General features: G+C 36.3%; 2 protein-coding genes across 21 annotated transcripts in view; one reads left to right on the forward strand and one right to left on the reverse strand.

Moving 5' to 3' along the window:
* LOC129575161 (uncharacterized) overlaps positions 1-9,238 on the reverse strand; it is a 12,535-nt gene extending 3,297 nt beyond the window's left edge. For 2 of the 7 annotated variants that reach the window (XM_055458142.1, XM_055458138.1), the window contains exons 1-14: positions 6,510-9,194; positions 4,406-4,896; positions 4,003-4,328; positions 3,612-3,910; positions 3,273-3,517; positions 3,110-3,188; positions 2,746-2,959; positions 2,478-2,650; positions 2,258-2,385; positions 1,952-2,164; positions 1,557-1,874; positions 1,267-1,482; positions 884-958; positions 322-467 (exon numbers count right to left, since the gene is read on the reverse strand). In XM_055458142.1, coding sequence (XP_055314117.1) covers positions 322-467; positions 884-958; positions 1,267-1,482; positions 1,557-1,874; positions 1,952-2,164; positions 2,258-2,385; positions 2,478-2,650; positions 2,746-2,959; positions 3,110-3,188; positions 3,273-3,517; positions 3,612-3,910; positions 4,003-4,328; positions 4,406-4,773 — 2,800 coding nt within the window. In that variant the 5' untranslated portion in view covers positions 4,774-4,896; positions 6,510-9,194. Of the gene's footprint in view, positions 1-321; positions 468-883; positions 959-1,266; positions 1,483-1,556; positions 1,875-1,951; positions 2,165-2,257; positions 2,386-2,477; positions 2,651-2,745; positions 2,960-3,109; positions 3,189-3,272; positions 3,518-3,611; positions 3,911-4,002; positions 4,329-4,405; positions 4,978-6,509 lie in introns of all 7 variants that reach the window. The other 5 variants (XM_055458141.1, XM_055458139.1, XM_055458140.1 and 2 more) reach the window with 5 other exon arrangements.
* A 5,858-nt stretch (positions 9,239-15,096) lies between these two features.
* LOC129575162 (twitchin) overlaps positions 15,097-19,587 on the forward strand; it is a 54,138-nt gene continuing 49,647 nt past the window's right edge. For 5 of the 14 annotated variants that reach the window (XM_055458148.1, XM_055458150.1, XM_055458152.1 and 2 more), the window contains exon 1: positions 15,169-15,404. The gene's annotated coding sequence lies outside the window, so the exon portion shown is untranslated. Of the gene's footprint in view, positions 15,405-15,885; positions 16,328-19,587 lie in introns of those variants that run through there. The other 9 variants (XM_055458156.1, XM_055458158.1, XM_055458157.1 and 6 more) reach the window with 4 other exon arrangements.

Below are 19,587 nucleotides of genomic sequence, written 5' to 3' on the forward strand. Positions count from 1 at the left end.
GCCTGTGCCTGTGCCTGTGCCTGTGCCTGTGCCTGTGCCTGTGCCTGCTATTAGAAACACACATTATCATGATTTCAATGCAGACATTCATTATCAAATGATCTATTCAAAATTCATGATGCACTATTACTACCACTAGATTAAAGAAATTTTTATGAAAAATCCCAAAGGATTGGGAAATTGACCGATTTTGGAAACAAGCACAACAAACATTGTGTCCTATGCAATGATCGTGCACATCATTCTCATTATTTCTCGAATATATTTTTCGGTTAACACCGGGAAAATAAAATCTTATTTCTATCTATTATTAGAGTTTACCTGTATCTCTTTTATCGCTAACGTGTTTTGGTGAACTGTTCTTTTTATTTATAATTTGCCTCATATTTGAATTGGAACGTTCACCACTAGGTAAACGGGCGACGGTAACTTCTGGACTATCTTCTGGTGGGGGAGGTAGAGTGACCCTGAGAAGATAATCAAATTAGAAAAAAACTTTAATTTCTGAACTTTTCCTTCTATAAAAACTCAAAGTAGATTTTTCCGCTGTGCTTTATCTACGATTTAAATAATAAATAAAACCTGAATAGTCATCACGGAATCATGAATGCTTTTATGCGTGCAATAGTATCTATGTATCACGCGCTGTTACTTACACATTCATCTTCCATGCACATTGCTGCTATATAGCCGCAAACTAGACGTTTTATTCGAGACTGAGCGTATTTTCAGTGTAACAATTACTTGCATACTTGTTTCAGTTTTACCTTAACGCCGAAATAATCATACATGTTTCACTCATAAGTTCAACCACAAATAAAACATAGCGGGAAAATGTACTTCGTCTTTTTATAGATAATCATAGATTGAAGAATGAAATTACCAGTTATATCCACGTTTTTCAATCGGGACACCGATTTTTTCGTATTGCGCGGCTTGTTGCCTGCAATTGATAGTTCTTAAGCGATAATGCAAAAAAAAAACGATAAACATATTTTTTGCATCATCAACACAACATGCTATGGCAAGCCAAAAGCAAGCAGAAGACATTCGTCACCATGATTAAAAATCTATTCTATAGCATGCAAAATTCTATATTATTCTATAGTAGCATGCGACGAAATCTTGTTCGTCTGGCGGTCAGCTGCCGTAAATATTGCCCTAGATACTGTGATGACAAATATATTCCGTTTGTTCATGGCCAGCTATGGCATACTGTGTTGATGATACAATCGGACCATTTATTTCATGAAACACGTGATTTACCTCAAATGCTCGTAACAATCCAGACACACAACCGAATATTCACCATTTTCCAATAAAAGTGCTTCATCATTCTTGCGATCAGCGATTGATGGAAATTCTCTAATTGGTAATGCACGTACCCGTTTTCTGTATGTTGTAACGCCGCACAAATGACAGCAATAATCATGCGTATTGTAAGTTCGTTCACTCGGGCTGACCGTGTTTGTAGACTCATATCTATTTGGAAACACACAAAATTGTTAATTTTCAAAAATCCACTTGCATCGATAGGTGAAAAGAGAAACACATACTTCCTCCATTGGCTTAGTAATGAGTGATAGCAGAATGTGCACACCAATGCAGACAAATCGTTTGGACGTAGTTGCTCGGCATTCAAAGGAGATTTATGCTTTAGCAAATGTGGAAAGTACGGTCGTGAGCCTTCTTTACTGGCATGCACAAGACGTGCCAATGTTAAATCACTGTGTAGCCCGCAAAGAAAACAGTAAATGGATGTGCTGGCAGGTGTTGATGAAACTGATGGGGTTGACGGTGGCGTCCCTCCAAATCCACGTGACCCATTCGGTGAATTACTATTGAACGCTGACACCGGTGATGGAATATTGTATCTATTCCATAAGTAAGAAAGAGTACAACCATTGTAAATCACATTCTTTGTTGCGTAACATTGCCATCATTTAGTTACCTTCGATGTTCCAGTGGAATGCGTTCGGCATCAAGTTGATCCCATTGTTTTGCCAAGTGATTAACACATCGTACGCATGCTAATACCCGTGATGCACTATTATCGCTTCCACGTAAGCATGGAAAATGCATTGCATGGCTATTCATGTGCTCCGCACTTGTCGACAACCACTCAAGTTGACCCAAAGAAAATTGCCCTTTGCATATGTAACATCTGTTTAGAGAGAATAAAGAGAGACAGAGGGAGGGAGGAAGATGGAAATGCATTAAATTGTGTCCATTTTACATATTATGTGAACACACTTACGCATAGGTTCCATGGCCGTTCTCTCCGATTGGTTGTATCAATGGGGTATTCGGCCGGGAATCCTTTCGTGAATTGGCCAAATCACGATCTCTGCTCGATATTGAATGTGTTGTCACCGATTCGTACGGCTGAAATAGAATTCAAATTAATGTCATTTTAACCTAAATTCATCCAAGATTTGCTCATTTATTTGCTCAATTTGTTTAAGTGTGAAATTTACCTTAAAGCGAACAAAGCTTGAATCTGAATTGGCTTGAGATTTGCTATCTGACGGTGAAAAACGACCGCCATTACCAAAAGTCAAACTTCTCCCTGACTCAGAATTCTTGTCCGTCATTGTTTCAGCAGAATTAACGTGTTTTGCATTGCACTCAGAACATATTTGCACCATTCCTATTAAATTAGACATCATTTTTATGTTAGTGTAAATGGAGTAATGCATCAAGAAGTTGAATTGTGGAAAAGTCGTTCATTTTCTTCATTCTTACCCTGTGGACTAATTGGGCTAGCATTAGGATATGGTTTTATTGATTTGATAAATGGGAAGAAGGGTTCGTTCTCAGAATTCTGGCAACAGTAAACGAGAACTAAATTCGATGAAGGAGTTTCTGCACCGCAAGTATAACAAACGAATGTTGCTCTTCCGGTAGATAGTGTTGGACGCAATTTATATCGCCGTTTGGAATCTGGTACGTCAGCCAGCTAAAAATGCGTAATTTATGATTAGTACACGGAAACGAAACGAAACGAAAATTAAATATGAAAACAAGCAAACGAAGAAAGAAAGAAAGAAAGAAAGAAAGAAAGGAAAAAAATGAACTGTTGGCAATGTGCTGTGTCAACAAAACCTACGCAAAATTGATGCCATTGCTTCATTAAATGATCGCAGCAATGTGTGCACGCCTGGATCATACCGCGTGGATCTTTAGGCCTGAAATGTTATCAAAAAGAATGAACATAGGATGATATGATTGATCACGGTATGTATAATATATTGTTTGTAGACGAGACTTACCGAGACCGGGCCGGACGAGGATGTGATTCGTTGAATATTGGAAAATATGGTTTGATTTTATCCCGAGCATCTTTTGGTTCTGCGGTACTAATCTCGAGTAAGCTGCCTCGTTTGTACTCATCGCCACACACGTAGCACACTTCGTTGATGGAATTTTTGTCAGGCATTGACAAATCCAGAATTCCAACATCGCTCGTATTAAGCATTTTGACCGTTGAATTTTGAATTGGGTCTAATTTCGAATGCTTTAAACAGAAACAAGAAATTTATCGACATTAATTAACCACAAATACCAACGGTATGACATCTACACAAATCAATATAACACATAACACATACCAGAGTTGCATTCGCTGATGATGAAGCAGATGTTTTCGTTGATGTATTTCTTAAATCTAGGGCTGGTTCATCGTCGACCACTACTGTTTTCTGCGATCCTATCGCGCTGCTGTGCGACATTGGCGGTGTCTGTAATGCTTCACGTTGCCCATATGCTGGATATTTAAGCGCTTTATTGTTAATTGAACTATATTTGTTGCTATCATACACTGGTGACGGAGATGGATTCGATGAAACCGAATGGTTTGATTTGAATGTTGAAGCTGGTGGTGGAATTGCGTTATTTGAGTAATGCGATCCTATAAATTACAACAACAGAAAAAATCAATACAACGTCGAAATAGCCATGCGACAGATAGCCTTGAATGGTATTTTAGGATATGATACGAACCGCTCAGTTTCAGTTTGTGTTGAGCAAACGGTGAATAGGATGAGGTCGGTGGTGTTGAAGAGGTCGGTGTTTGGCGAAGTGATGGTGAAGCATCTCGAGAATTGGATCGTTTTGCTTCGTTTTGATAGTTAGTTTGGGGTGGTTGGTGCATATGATGCATCATTTCGCTGGATGCCATGTGTTCCGCATTGAGCGGCAAGCCAAGCATTTGAGCGGCATAATCACCTTGTACCATCAAATCAGCACCTATGTACCGCTTCCCATCAGCCCGTTTCAAATGGTATAGTCGTTGTAAATGTGGTCGATTCTCCCGTTCGAATGCCAACCTAAAATCATACAAAATGAAACACCAATGAAGATTGATCCGTTTTAATTTCTCGCTTGGTCTTTTCAGTTCACTTACCACTGCTCGTGCAACAGTTCTTGGCACATTGAGCATGCTTGTACTTTTGATTGGGTGGCCGAGACTGCGTGAAGACCATGTGGTGGCTCATGGTGGCTCACTAAGAATGGAAAATATGGTTCGGACGGTCGAGCTGGATTTTGACGTACGCGAATCGAATACAATTGAAATTTTCCAACACTTCCACAAACAAAACATGTTACTAGCTGTTGCTGCTGTTGCTGCTGTTGCTGTTCCGGCCTTACTTCATTCGAATTGTGTACAGATAATCTGGATGCTTTGGCCAATTGTTGAGACTGTGTCAAATCAATGGATGTTCCGGCTCTTAATTCAACCACATCTTGTGTCGATGTACCTAAAAAATCCATACTTTCACTTTGAACGTCGTCTTTGCCCAATCACTCAGATGATGGGCATAACACAGTCGGTTTCGGTGTCAATGTCTTGTTTAAAAACCAAGATTTAATTATTCAACTCCTTTCTTGTGTGATCTGTAAAGATTCAATGTTCGGGTATATTATAGTTTCGGGTTAGTTCCGATGTCCATTCATCGTTGTCATACTACTATTTATCTGTACGCAACGAGAATGAGAGGGAGAGAATAACATATACATAAATAAATTGCTGAGTTCAGAACGCACAAAAAGTATTGAAAAATAAACAAAGTGAAAATGAAAGCAATTAACCATTTGACCGCGCGTACACTTTTTATCGCATTATTTTTTCTTTTCCTTTTTCGAATTTCAGTTATTTGCTGCCTTTGTCTAACACCATGTCAAAATTGTAATTAATGGGCAGTGTCAGCCGATTGGCCACTGGTGGCGATAGAGGAAATAAGACGAACAAAAAATAGACTCTTATACATACATGAAACAAAAAGTACTCGTCGAGTTCGTAGGGCAAACAAAGGTAAATAAAAGTGGAGAAGATAAAGACGCAAAATGATTAAAAATAGATGGGAAGCATTGTTATTTGCATTCAAGTGGTAACTTATATTTAGGAAAAATGTGTCCAGTCTCTCGTGAAACGGGTGCAATAAGAACAAAAAATACTGCAATAAGCAATACATAATCATTCAATCAATCAATCATTTCCCCTTTTTGTGATTCAGCGATTGGGTCAAGCATATTCAAAATCACCGCATTAAGAAATGTTCGCCTGTCAATGACGTGTGAAACATTTGAATGAAAATGAAAAAGACACGAAAGAATAAGACTACAGGCGAAAAAACGAGTTGTGTATCATAATTCAAAGTGCAAACAATTGCATTTATTGTTTCACTGTGCCCCAATGTTGTTAGTGGCTCATTTTTTGTGTTATCAATTTTTTTATGGATTTGTTGATTTTTTTTTCTAGATTCATGTTTCTTTTCTTCGTTTCGTTCGTGACAGCGACTCGGTATGGGCGGTATGACTGTCTCACAGTTTGTACGTGAAGAAACGTGTGTGTGCAGATATGATCATAAATATAAGATGTTCACCACCGCCGAAAATTCAATTGAACGTTGAAACTACGACGCAACCAAATCGAATATTGTCTACACGAAGAACAACTGAGTCAAAAGGATTTTGTGCTAGCTAACATTTTCGACTGCCAATTGTTTATGTAAACTTCTCTTAATTTGGTGTATGGCACATTGAATGGAGGTGGAGGCAATTCAACTGAAATGCCGACAAATCAATAAATAAATGTATGAATAGTAATTACTGAATTACGTATCGAAGGAAAATACGTTTCCAAAACATTTGATATTTTTTGAAAATGTGGGCTATGTGTCGTGGCTTGTTGGTTTGTTGTGGCATTTGTCGTTTCGTCCTTTGCCCCTGTTTTCTCTGTTACGTCAAAAGATAATCGTAATGAACTGTTCTTTTTCAATAACAAAAATCAGTAGTTTACTTCACTTATATGTGTGAATGCCCAAAAATGGAATGAACATTTTAATTATATGGTTTTTGGCACTTATTATGTTCGCTATATGAATTGTTCTGTTAAATTATTGTAAGAAAATGTGTGCCTATGCTTTTCATCAGGTCGCTGGTGCTATCTCATTCGAGCCCACATTCATATATGTCACTTGCCAATGTATTTATATGCACATACTAACCTACACTTAAGGCAATTTCACGTGCATCAAATTTGTTTAAATGAAATTTAGATGAATTCCTTTGTATCCTGTATATTCCGCTTCAGATTCTTTCACACAGTAATTTTATTAACGAATATGATTATGGTATATCGCACATTGTGTTAGTCTTAGATTATAATTCACAATTACAATTATCCATCTAATATTGATTGAATATGTTCTAATTTTTGTTTCTGTCTTCTTTTATTTGAATAATAAAACTGTTCTTTCTTTCTCTCTTTCACTCTCTCACTCTCTCACTCTCTATAGATCGTTCGATGGGAGTTTTTTCTTGGTTTTACTTTGAATTTAACGGTCGACCATTCACTATACACTTTCTTTAGTCATAATTTAGTGGTGAGAAGTGACGACCTCAATTTTTTTCAACACGCGACGACTCCCCGCAAATATCCGATTTGATTTCAATGTAGCACATGAATACGAAAATTATTTATTGCCGATAAGATTAAGGACGTGCATTCGCTTAAATTTTGTGAATGTTGACAAAAGTCGTAGTTTCTTGGTTTATTCCCACCAATAACGTCAACACCAAGAACAACGCAACAACAGAAATAAATCATGACTTTTTTTCTCAAATTAAATATGTAAACACTTTCGGTTGACTTTTCGTAAAAAAACATTCAATAATTGAGTTACAAACTCACAACTGCACCATAATTCATGCTGAATGGTATCATTGTCGCGTTTCTAGAATGTATTCTTACGTGTTTCTTTTTCTTTCTCTTTTCTTGCTTTTTTTTGTTTCTTTTAATCGTTTCGGTAATGTTGATCATCAAAATATGTTCAGTGTAAATATGCGTTATCAGTTCATATTTTTAGTAGTTCAGTTCTGTTTTTTTTTTCGTTCGTTCATACGGTTCATTCGTTTTCACTGTTTCTGTTTCTGTTTCCCTTCAACGTCGCATATGAAATGGCATCTTTGATCTATGCACCACACATTTGGTCGTATGTTCATTTACAGCACACATTGCAAATCAGCCTCATCTCGTCGTCGTCGTGTATGATTGATTGAATGAACTTTTTTTCTTCTTTTGTTTCATTAGGCGAGAACAACGGAGGAAAAAACAATTGTTTGCAGCAGCATTTATTTTTTCGTTGATCGTGTAAAATTTGTATAAATTTGCGTAACAATTTAGGAGAGTAACAAACGAAACGAAGGAGAGAAAAAACAGATTCACATTCACATTCACATTCGCATATGAGCACTAACACAGGCGTACGAATTTGACGATGATTGCATGTGGAGTTAGCGTTTAGTGTGTTGTGTCGGCTTCTCGATATTCAACAACATAATGGACAACGCGCTAAATAAACAGCACCAAAAATTATTTTTGTGTAATTTGGCGTGCTTTTATGCCTTCCTCTTCTTCTTTTTTCTCTTCTTTTTACGGGTTCTTCGGTATATTGTTACAAAATTCTATGCATCATGTGTGTGGGTTTCTTCGTCTTCTGCTCATTTCTCTCTGTGTATGTTGTATCTCGTTTTTTCTACTCTTTTGCTTGTGCTGGGAACTCGGTTGGACCTTTTTGGTGTGTTTGGTCAGTTGTGGATGGCTTGTTACTTTTTTTGTTTATTTGTTTGAGATATAGTTGATGTATACTATATTTCTCCAAACTCAACTTTTTCAATAAATTCCGTTTTGTCTATCGCTTTTGAAGCGGTCTCTTTCTATGTCCACAATCACTTTTATGCCGAATGATGCACCAAAACCGAATTCATTTGAAATCACAGCAAGGAAACAATGAAATTTCTCCTGAACAAAATTGCACTTTCACCTTCTCGTTTCTTTTTTTTTCTTTTCTATTTCGCTATGAGATACTTAGCGCTACATGATTTAAGTAATATTTCATAATCCTATTTTTTTTTGGCTTTCGTATGATCGTTTCCGATTTCTCGATGAATTTTCAAGTCGATGTTGCCTCTATTCACGATCTCTTTTCATATGCGAAATGTATAATTACTCCAATGACATTTACAATGTGCCGTAGACTGTTTTTACACTCACGAAAATTGTCGATTATTTTTATTTTTTCATTCATTCAATTGAATTTTTTTTTATTATTGTTTTTGTACAATGGTGATATTGACATTTCGCTACCATTGCTCTATTTCCATCGCTCTGATTTTCATTCATGTATGGTTATTTGGGAATATTTTTTCACGTATATATGTATATGCATATATATCTTTTTCGATTTAGTGTCTCATATTGATGTAGTCAACGAATTCCATGATTTTTCACTTTTTACACAAATCAGAATGTTTTTAAACACCATTTACATTAAACACATACACAAATATTGGCCAATATATGTATCAACTAAAAAAAATCATATGGTAATATAGATATTTTTTTCTTTACTTTTTTTTTGTCAAATGGAAAACACTATCTATTTTGCTACATTTGTTCGGATGAAATATAATTTTGTATAAGCGAAATGTATTTCATAATATTTTTTTACATACTGGCTCGAATGCTGATTGATATTTTGTTTAGTTAAAAGGTATTAAATTGACGAAAAATAGAAGAATGTATACATATATATAAATTACAAACAACAAGCACCGATTCCGAGCATCAAATTTCTTTACTTTGCTCGTTTCCAACAATATTTTTCTCTTGGTCATTTTTTACACACAGTACAGTGAGAGAGAGAGAGTGTGTGAGCCAGCACACAGCGCCACCATATAAATGTCAGTGAAAACAGAAAAGCGCTTACGTCACTCAACGAAACAACTTCATTTGTATCGGTGCTTTTTAAGCGATATGTTTGCATTTTGCGCCGAAAATCTAACAACCTAGCATCGCATTCATTGAATAGAATGTTTACATGTGTGTAAAATCCAAATGAGAAAAAAACATGTATCAGACTAAATATTGATTCATTAGCAGGATTTGAATGCTAGTGTTTGAAGTACAAATATTTCCCATAAAACTAAATTCACTTCAAAAATCCACGTCAGTCTTATGTTATTGGTGGAGTCATTTGGTTTCTGTCCTACTTGGTTGCCAATCTCGCGATGTGACAATTCACTCAACGTATTATGGAGATATTGAAAAAAAAAATGTTTTTCTTCAAAATTAGAAAAAGAGAAAGATTTTTTAAACATTGAATTCAAACATAGCCATCGATTTTTTAAAATAATTAACTCAATCTTAAGATCAAAGAGTTTTGTTTGAATTTAATTGGTGCAGAAGCATTAACAACGAAAAAAAATTTGTAAACATATATTAGGTAAAATGAACAATATGCATATTGTCCATAAACTCAATTCTTCACTAAACTCAAGCTGTCGTGCGGTATCGCACATTACCTTGGAACAGAACGAATCTCCGATGCCAAAGTATTACATTTTAGAGAAACAAAGAGTTGTGTGCGTTTATTTTGAATAATTATTTATGATCAAGAAAATTTATAATAAAAAACGATAATATTGCCACAAATGATGATTTCCAGGCAATATATTTTGTCAGTTGACATAGTAAATATAACATTTTATCACCGGTTCCTATGGGTTGATATTTGAAAAGCGTTCTCATAGATGGCTCCGATATCTCATTAAGTTGAGTTTTTTTTGTTTAAGCATAAGATTGTTTCGTTTTTTCATATAACTATAAATATGTAGGTATGTAATCCTGAAAAATAAAATCAGTAGTTCATTCAATATCTGTATTAATTTGATAGTATGAATTGTTGGACTTTCGAACGAAGCACATTGGACATGGTTTCAATGCCATAAGATGCATCTTTTGCATCCTTGATGCTAACTATTGAATTGAAATGTACAGATGTTTTAACGTAAGTTCCAATATCTAGATAGAATAGAATCTAATAGAACCTGAACAATGTCATGTCAATTCTATTAAAATTTTGTTGCTGAGTCTCTGTCTGATATTTATGTCATGTTTATGAAAAACACGCTGATCGTATTTTGGTTATTTGCAAATATTTTCGAAAAAGTTGAAAAGAAAATAGATGAAAGTGTTTGTTGATTCGAAAAAGCCATCGTTCGACTTGATACTATATTCTCGGGTTAATCATACATATGAGAATGAAAACAGCAAATAATAATATCACAGAAGCGGAGATGCGCCTCATGGGTCCGATTTTCATGTGTTTATATTTAAGATTGTGATGGAATCAGACATCGAAACGATAAAATGAATGAAAAAAGGAAAACAACTCCTCCCAATGTGTGTGACATTCACTTGTCGAACTTACAAACGATCTACTTTAAAATACTATTGGGCAAAATGCAAAAAGTGCTGCCTTCAACAAATATCAAGGGCAGTAACTAAAGCATAAAAGTAAAAGAAAATGCGAAAATATTTTCATTAGATTGCAATACCATTTTAGTCTGCCGCACACTTATGAAGCATGCATGACAAAAACAGAAACATGTGGTTTTGTACAAAATGAAAAATAGCCAGCAAATCGCCAGAAATTTAAAACAGAAAAAATTATTTTGATTTCAAACGTGATGGATTTTTGTTATGAGTTTTGAAATTCGAAAATAATTAGAGAACGAAAACAAAACGGCTCTTGAAACGAATTTGAAAATTCAACGTTAAATAGGGAAAGAGAGACTTGATTCGCCTCGACCCGACTCAACTTAAAGATCTGACGAAAACAAAATAACAAAATGCTTGTTTTTGATGTCAGTTCGACGGTGGTCGGTGTTCGTTCAACTATTTCCCTTTTGGCATAACCTTTTGTGCCACTAATGCTCGTACTATTGCGCCAAGAATTGTCGACCACTGAAAAAATCACTCAGGAATTCGGCATTCAACTTAAGTTATGATCCGCAAAAAGATTTGACATCACGCTAAGCATCTCTCGCTTGATATACATTAACACCCACTGTATTTCATTTTTTTCGCTGCTTCCCGACTTTTCCACTGTTTTAGCTAGTTGATCAGGAGCTGCTGATATTGCCACTTCAGCCGTGTATTACAACTGGGCTCATACACTCCACATCGTACCCGTTGAATGAACCAGCCGAATGAAGCACTTTCGTATGCCTGTACCGAATGTGAATAACGGTCCCATTAGATTTATAGAGGTGTGTTTGTGGCTCACTTTCTCTCTCTTCTTCTCTAGCGCGCGCTAGCCGTTTGAACAACAAAATATTTACGGGATAATAAAAAGAATTTCGGTGTTAAATTTAGAACTATCAACTTTGAGCAAAATTCAGCAACACTCAAACAGTGTTCAACACAATGTTGATTACATTCTTTTTTGATTTGCTGTTTTTGCCGTTCATCTTCTTTCTTCGACCTTCTTCTATGGGCCGTTTGATTTCTGGGCTTAGTGCGATGATGATTTTTCTCTTCTTTTTTCTTTTTTTTTTGCAAAAATAACAACATTACGGGTTTTCTTAGCATTTTTGTGATGCTTACTCGAGAAAAAAAACTCACAACGACATTATGACTGTCGTCGATAGTAGAGAAGAGAAACCATCTAATTGTCATATTGCTCTCGAAAATGGTCCATTTCTCAATATGTGCACGTGTATGATGTGCACCTTCAAAAATGTTTGCAGCCGATGCATGCATTAAGCCCGCGCTCGCCAACTGAATGCACATGAACACATGAAAATGATTAATAAACTAAATTAGGCCTGATAAAACAAAAATATTTGCACCATTACGATTAGTGTACGCTAATGGCAGCATTTATACTTTTTGCTTCAGTTCTCGCGCTCTTTTATGATTAGATAATTAATTGCTTGGGGCGACGTATCTACATTTCAGTTTTCATACTTTCGATTTTGTTACCATTCCGATATATTTTTTTCTTCGTTAAACAAAAGTGTGGTTCTTGTTGCCAATGAGTTCGGCTGTTCTTCCTCGTTTCAATTTCAATTCTCGCTGTCTCCCTCCTTCTCTTTTTCTCTTCTTTTCTCGCTGTCGTTGTTAAATTGCAATTTTTCGTTTGGCATCACATTTTGAAACAGTTAATGAACGATAAATTTCATTCGGTGCGACAGAGAATTCTGTGTGTCGCCAGCCAACTGGATCATGTGGACAATAACTCGACGGGCGGCAAATAAATTCGCTCATATAGTTGAATTGTTGCGAACGCTTTCTGCGTGCAACCGTTTAATTTGACTGAAAATCTCATGTTTGTGTTTCTGTGAGAAAATGTAAAATTTCAGCAAAATTGATTAAAATCTTTCGTGTCAAAAGTCGTATCGTAATTGGTCGCTCCATTTGCTTATGGCATGAATTTGTGGCGGCTTGAGGCGGCACAGCCTCTGTTTGGCCGTATGGCGTGTTTCAGCATGTATATCATCCATTTTCGATTGAATTGTGATGAAAGCCTGAATACGCCAAATGTGCCAAGATCTAAATATAGGTGCATCTCACTAATTTATTATAAAGTCGGTGTCTGTGTCATTTTTCTGTACTTATCGAATAACTGCGTGCATGCATGAAAATGTTGTTTGCCTCTCAATTCTTTTTTTCTCTTCAAAACTCAATCGACTTTACGGTGCGACTTTTACCTCAATTTTATGAATGATGATCAACTATCTGCTGCTTTCAAAAACGAATTGAGAAGAAGAAATAAAAGAAAACAAGTGAGTAAAATACAAAACAATATCTGGGCGTATATTTCGAAGGTATTGCAGTGAGAATAAAAATAATTTTTTTGTCACACAGCCAAGCCAACCGCCAAACACGATTGATTCACAATTATTTTTACGATTTTTTGATGAAGCATGGGCTTCTTACTACCCGTGGTTAATCATGTGTAAAAAATGATACAGATTTCATCGAACATTTTGTATTTGTGGTAATAATCGTTTAGCGAGAAAAAAACGCTATGAAATGCCCTTGAAACTGTAATTCATTTGCTCTAGTGTCTTTCATGTTTCCAAAACAAACGAAAAAGAAGATTTGTCTAATTGAGACATTTTTCATTTTCAATTGTAAACTGTTGTCGAAATTCATTTATAAAAATATTTTCAACCCGACCAACAATCGTTTTTCAATAAATTCGTAAATATTCTTTCATCAAACAAATTTTTTCTGGATTTCAGTTCAACCATTCTATTTGTGAGACGTAAAAGAATGTATGTTTTTTCTCGATTTATATTTTTGAAATGGAAAGTATGTCTTCTGTTGATTCTATATGCGTTAAAAGAAAGTATGTTTGCATACCGTCTAGCTCCCGCGGAACTGATAAACGATAACAACATGGTGTCTTATTAGTTATGCGATAATTACGCACATAAAAAAGCAAATTTTGTATAGAACTGTTTTTGTTTTTTTATCATTTTTTGCACTTTTTGCGAAACTGATAAAAGATAAGGGATAACTGTCTTCAGCAATGTTATAAGAGACCTCGAGTACTACAACTTTGCCAAAGACATTGTGTTGTTATCTCTTATCAATTCCACGAAAACCGAGCAAAACCGCGAAGACCCGCCAAAAACGAACATACATTCTTTTAACCATTATTAGTTGCAATGAAACATACTTCTCTTTATTGCTCTTTTTATTGGACAAACTTGCGTTCTTTTACGTCTCCCTAATAGAATTGTGATGCTACCAATTTTTCTATTTGTTCATTTAATCAAAACTGAACGCGCTTCCAATTTGGAGAGCTATGGGTCATTGCTATTTTCAATGTGACTCGATGATTGTAGTCATAGAATACTCTCGACTCAGCACGATATGTATTTTTGGATTCTTCTCGCTTTCCTTTATTTTTTTTTTTATTTTTTTCAGGCGATAAATTCTGTTTCATCTATTCGAATATGTGAACGATTCTGTCTGATTGAATAAATAAACGTTATGATGCGATCATATTGCCGATCGTGTCTGCCATCGAGAGCGTTCGATGCATGGAGATTTTGACAGCAAACGTATCAATATCATCGGTACTCGAATGACACAAAGGAAAAACAAATGGAATCGTAACGACATCATCAATTTGCAACATGTTATTGAACAGAAGTTGTCATACAATGGGAAAATTGGGTGTGGTTGAGTAAATTTCACCCTCTATCTCTTTTTGTCTCGCAGTGCGAAAATAGCTCAAAATGCAAATCATTATTCGGCCACAATGCGCTTGTGACTATCGCATACGCATCCATTCGTCGAACGCAATGCGAGAACAGCGAGTGACAGTGCTAGTTAGACTGAGTGCAAAGAAAATACTCAAATAAAATCGAACGAGAATTTTGGATCCATGGCACATATTATTATCAGTATCAAGAATTGCAATTGATCACTGTAATCATGTGTCACACGGATTTGATATGTTTCCGTTATATGTTTTATGTCGCTTCATTTCGCCTTACATTCACACATCATTATTTTTGAACATGTTAACCTATTTCCATTGTTTACGTCATCATTTTCATGACAACTACAGGCGCAGCGTGAAAATTCTCAATGTTAGCATTACTTAACACTTGCGCACTGTGTGATTTTCCGAATCGAATGCTGTGTCTGTGTATGTCTGCTTTCATATTCACTTGAACCGAATGTCGATCGTTCTCGCTGCTTCTGCTGTTGGATGCTCGTAGCATTAGGCATTGAAATTCATGCGTCTCGATTGTGTGAGTGTGAATGATCCATTTGGTGGAAATGTATTTTCGTATACGTGAAATGGCAGCCACTGTGTAATCCTTACCTTTCGCCATATACAAATTAGAGATCAGTTTAAGTTCGCGTACCGTCGCGAGTGGAGATTGGTGTGGAGAATAACTATAAGTTAATTAGAGAACCAACAACCGACCGAAACAAAATCCATCAACAAAAACCACAGTAACAACAAAACGAACGCAACTTTTACATAAAAAACGCATTCTTTCAACCCAAAATTTGTAAATTTTGTAAAGTTAGTTAAATTTTTTATACCAATATTTTTTTTTTTTTGCATATTGATTTGATTTGATTTGTGATTGTGATTGTGAAACGAAAAAGATAAATTCGAATCAACGAAGCGAACGAACTCGAAAAGTTCGATACGAGAAGAATGAGCCATTATATACATAATATATATGTATATATTATGTATATGAACTGAGGCTACTTTCAAATATTTATCGATCGAAATAGCATCGAAATGACAAAGAAAAACCTATGGGATAATTATTTAACACGTCGAAAGTCATTTTGTGCGTCTTAAAAGTCCAGTCCACGAGTGAGAAATTTGTCATTTCCAATGCAACATTTTCATTTGCTTTATCTAATAATCAATTTACATTCTTGACAAAGACTGATTCCTCTTTGTCGATCATTACTTCGAAATTATGATGACAAAAAGAGGGAAAAGATGAAGAAAAAACCGAAATTTTTCGTCATCATTTTTAGCCGTAATTTTAAGACGCAAAGTGCTGCCATTGGAATGACTCAATGGAATTAAAGGACTATACCGCAACCAATAGATTGACCGCGAAACAGAGCAACGACGAAATTTGTGATCAATTCAATTGAAATGATACGTTCGGATTTTTTGTGGCCTTTTCAGTGAGAGTGTGTTGGTATGAAAAGTGTGTGTGCGTGTGTGTCATTGGATTACAGAGAGCGAGAGATTCTTTGATTCTAGTCTACGCATAAATACACCGCCGACCGAAAATACAATTTTCGATTTAACCCAAAAGTATTTTTAAAGTGGCGAGTGGGTGCTCTCTTTCTGAAATATGTATAAAGAATGAAAGGCGACTCCTAAGACTGAATTAACAGCATCGAAATAAAAATGAAAGAAAAAAAAACAACACATACCAGCCGCATGTATATTTTTTAAATAACACCAGCCAAGTGAGTGAATGATTCAAATACTGCGAAAATTTTCACCGAACGAAATATTAAGAATGAAATCACACACGATCGAAGAAGCGAACAAAAAAAAATTGAGCCAATAGAGTGAGCTATAGCAAAAGTTCGATAAAATGTCGAAAATGGAATGGTATTTGAAATGAAAAAAATTTTGTGCACGGTGATCTATGGACGAGCATTTCTCAAACAGAATACAAATGATCTGGACAATTTTCATCTGGAGAAGTTAAAAAGTATTGAACACATATTCGAACCAAATTGATGCGTTCGAATTCAAACTTACGAACCAAATTCGATATTGTAACATAAAAGCGATTACATTATTGGCTCAATCTTCTGATGTGATCCAGCCAATATCCACCGACACATAAACCACTTTTTATCTATGATTTTTTTTTTCTCTAAATTCTGGTTTCAATCCTTTTTTCACAGAGACTCAGAGTAGCTATCTATTATCCGTCAGCCACTAGCGAAATAACACACATATGAAATATTGTGTGTTTAAAATATCTATTTGCGCATTCGATTCACACACATAAAACATAATAGAAATCACAATTTATAACACACCATGCGTAAAAATAGATGCATGCCGCTCTCTGTATCTCGCGAAGTATGATGAAAGAATGAAAATGTGAACACTTTCAGCGCGGGCGCTTCGCTCACCATTTCTATCTCGATCAACACCTTTTCCGATCATCGCGCTTTCTTTACATGTTTATATTTCAAGTCAAACTACATTGTTCATCAAATTTTTTAAATTATGTTTGATTTTATCTCTTTCGTAACACCTTAGTCAGCGTTCAAAAATGTGTTGCAGAGAGGAAGAAACGAAGTTCAAACGACCATCCTTGAACATACACACACACGCACACCTACAAAGTGAAAAAATTTCACACATTTGTCATAATGACAAGGAAGTTATGGTTCGAAATCTTGCGGAAAATCGGTTAGGAATCAATTGACTAGATTCAATTTAAAAAATGTCATGCATTTTTCTTTGACGAAATAAACCATAAATTTACCGTCAATGATTCCATGCGTATTACCCCGGCGCGTTCTATCGCGTTCTCTTTCATTCTGTTACAATGCCCCTTTCGCTCGCATGCGCGCCATTCTTAGGAATGCGAATAAAATTGTGCTTAATGATTGCAGGACTCACTTTCGATTATGTAAACGCATTGCGCGTTGAATCACGAGCCTGAATGCGCAAGCGGTGTTTGCCTGTCACACACTGGTGTAGTGTAACACAGATGCATCACTGTGTGAGTAATTATCGGACCGGCCATTGTCAGCAATTGCAAGGTGATCATAACACCCAGAACGAACTTGATATTTGCAGCGTCTGACTCACATTCGACCGTGCTGATTCAGTGCAATCTGTAGGCTTGAACTCGAGCTGCTCGTTTTCAGAGTCTCAAAAAAGAAATCCGTTATTTTTTCTCTCATCAGAAAGGATATTCGAGACAGTGTCTAAATTGAATGTGATTGCCAGCGTGATGACGACTTTGTATGATTGAGTCAGCGATTATAGGAGATGTTTGTGCGACAGAAATCTCCAAAACAAACAACGTTACCGAATACACATTAGATTAGCGATCGTCTGCACACAGCGACGAATTCGAATGATCGAAATCGTGAAAAAGCGAAATCATTGCTTCATTCTTTTGACTTCTACATGAGAACACAGATGCAATTCTGTTTACAAAATAATTATACGCCTTTTCGCTGTGTGCTTATTTTTAAATCAACATTGCCGAACTGTTTTAATGATTACTAAAAATCTTATAAATAGACACGAGAGTGGGCTAAAGAACATAACCGTCTTCTCTCTTCTTTTTATATCTCTTATTCGGTTGTTTCCTCGGCTGCCATGCTCTAGCCGAGCGGTATCAATGCGATTCGGCTGTGGACGTGGACACAAGCATGAGATTATGGGACTACTGAGATTTCGTCAATTTATGTGAAGAAGAACTGTGTGAGTGAGACAAGTGAAGAAGAGAATTGACAGAGAGAAAATATCTGATCGTCATCGTGCTTTTGTTTATGGATGTATGTGACTTTCTGTATGATTAACAACACAACGTCCAAACATGTGGCCCGATTCATGGTTCATTTATCTCTGCCTCACTTTCTCTCTCTCCCCCCCCTCTCTCTCTCTTTCTCTATCTATCCCCCTCCCCCCGCTATCTTTCTGAGAGGATCGATTAAGCCTGATGCACCGAGTCAACAAGTTACTTTCCGAGTATTCCGTAAAAGTTGACATTTCTTCTCCCATAATTTTGATCTTATCTAAACTCGTTGCTTAGACCCAGCTATAGCATATTGGTTAGCGTGCTAGCGTTGTAAGCGTTGGGACACGGGTTCGAATCACATATTGATCGAAAATCTTTTCTCTTCAAAATTTCATTGGTTTTATCGATGGCATTGTGAATTGAGAGACTATTATTATTATTATTCTAAGACCCATTTGGAGGCCTGTGGAGTGCTCCGGGAGGCACTTTAAGCCGTGGGATCCCTTGCATTATATACAGAAGATGAGTACAAATAATGCACGTAAGATGGGGCGCCTAACGCTAGGTGTTTGTCTTCCATACTCAGTATTGGTTGCAATCGCCGCTAAAGGTTGTTGCCTGATATTGGTGAATATATCAGTATCAGAAGCATATCCCCATCGAAAAAACTCAAGAGAAAAAAATGGCTCAATGGAAAGGATGCGGAGCGCGCCAAATGTTGTATGTGATGTGGCCCACTAGTGACGTGGTGAAGCCCGACCCTGACTGGATTGCAGGCACAGGGCACATCACAACGAATGGGCCCTCCACAATCGACGAATGGTGTGCAAAGAATCCATCCAAGCGAGCGTCTCGCAATAGACTGAAAAACAGCCTGAGCGACGAGTATAATACTCCCCGTACTATCCATAAATCCATAAATCCATAAACTCGTTGCGTCATTGTCCGTCTATTTTACCGTGACTACAAATCACGACGATTCAACAGCACTTCTATGTTTGTACAGGATTTTTAATTGTTATTTTTTGCCATGCTGTAGTCTTTGCAACGTCTGCAACGTCTGCAACTATCTTTTGACTTCATCTATTGTTCAGTCCACTTTTTTTTCTACTCCTGTGGTCAATATTTCATGTTAGAGAATGACTAATTCTTGGCGACTTTTTTCTGTTTCGTATTTTTATTTTTATTTTCTATCCGGGAAAATGAGTTTTATGTATGTTGGCGGTT

Source organism: Sitodiplosis mosellana, unplaced genomic scaffold (genome assembly GCF_009176505.1).
Source record: "Sitodiplosis mosellana isolate CC-2019 unplaced genomic scaffold, AAFC_SMos_1.0 Smas_scaffold_6166, whole genome shotgun sequence".
Taxonomy (NCBI): Eukaryota; Metazoa; Arthropoda; class Insecta; order Diptera; family Cecidomyiidae; genus Sitodiplosis; species Sitodiplosis mosellana.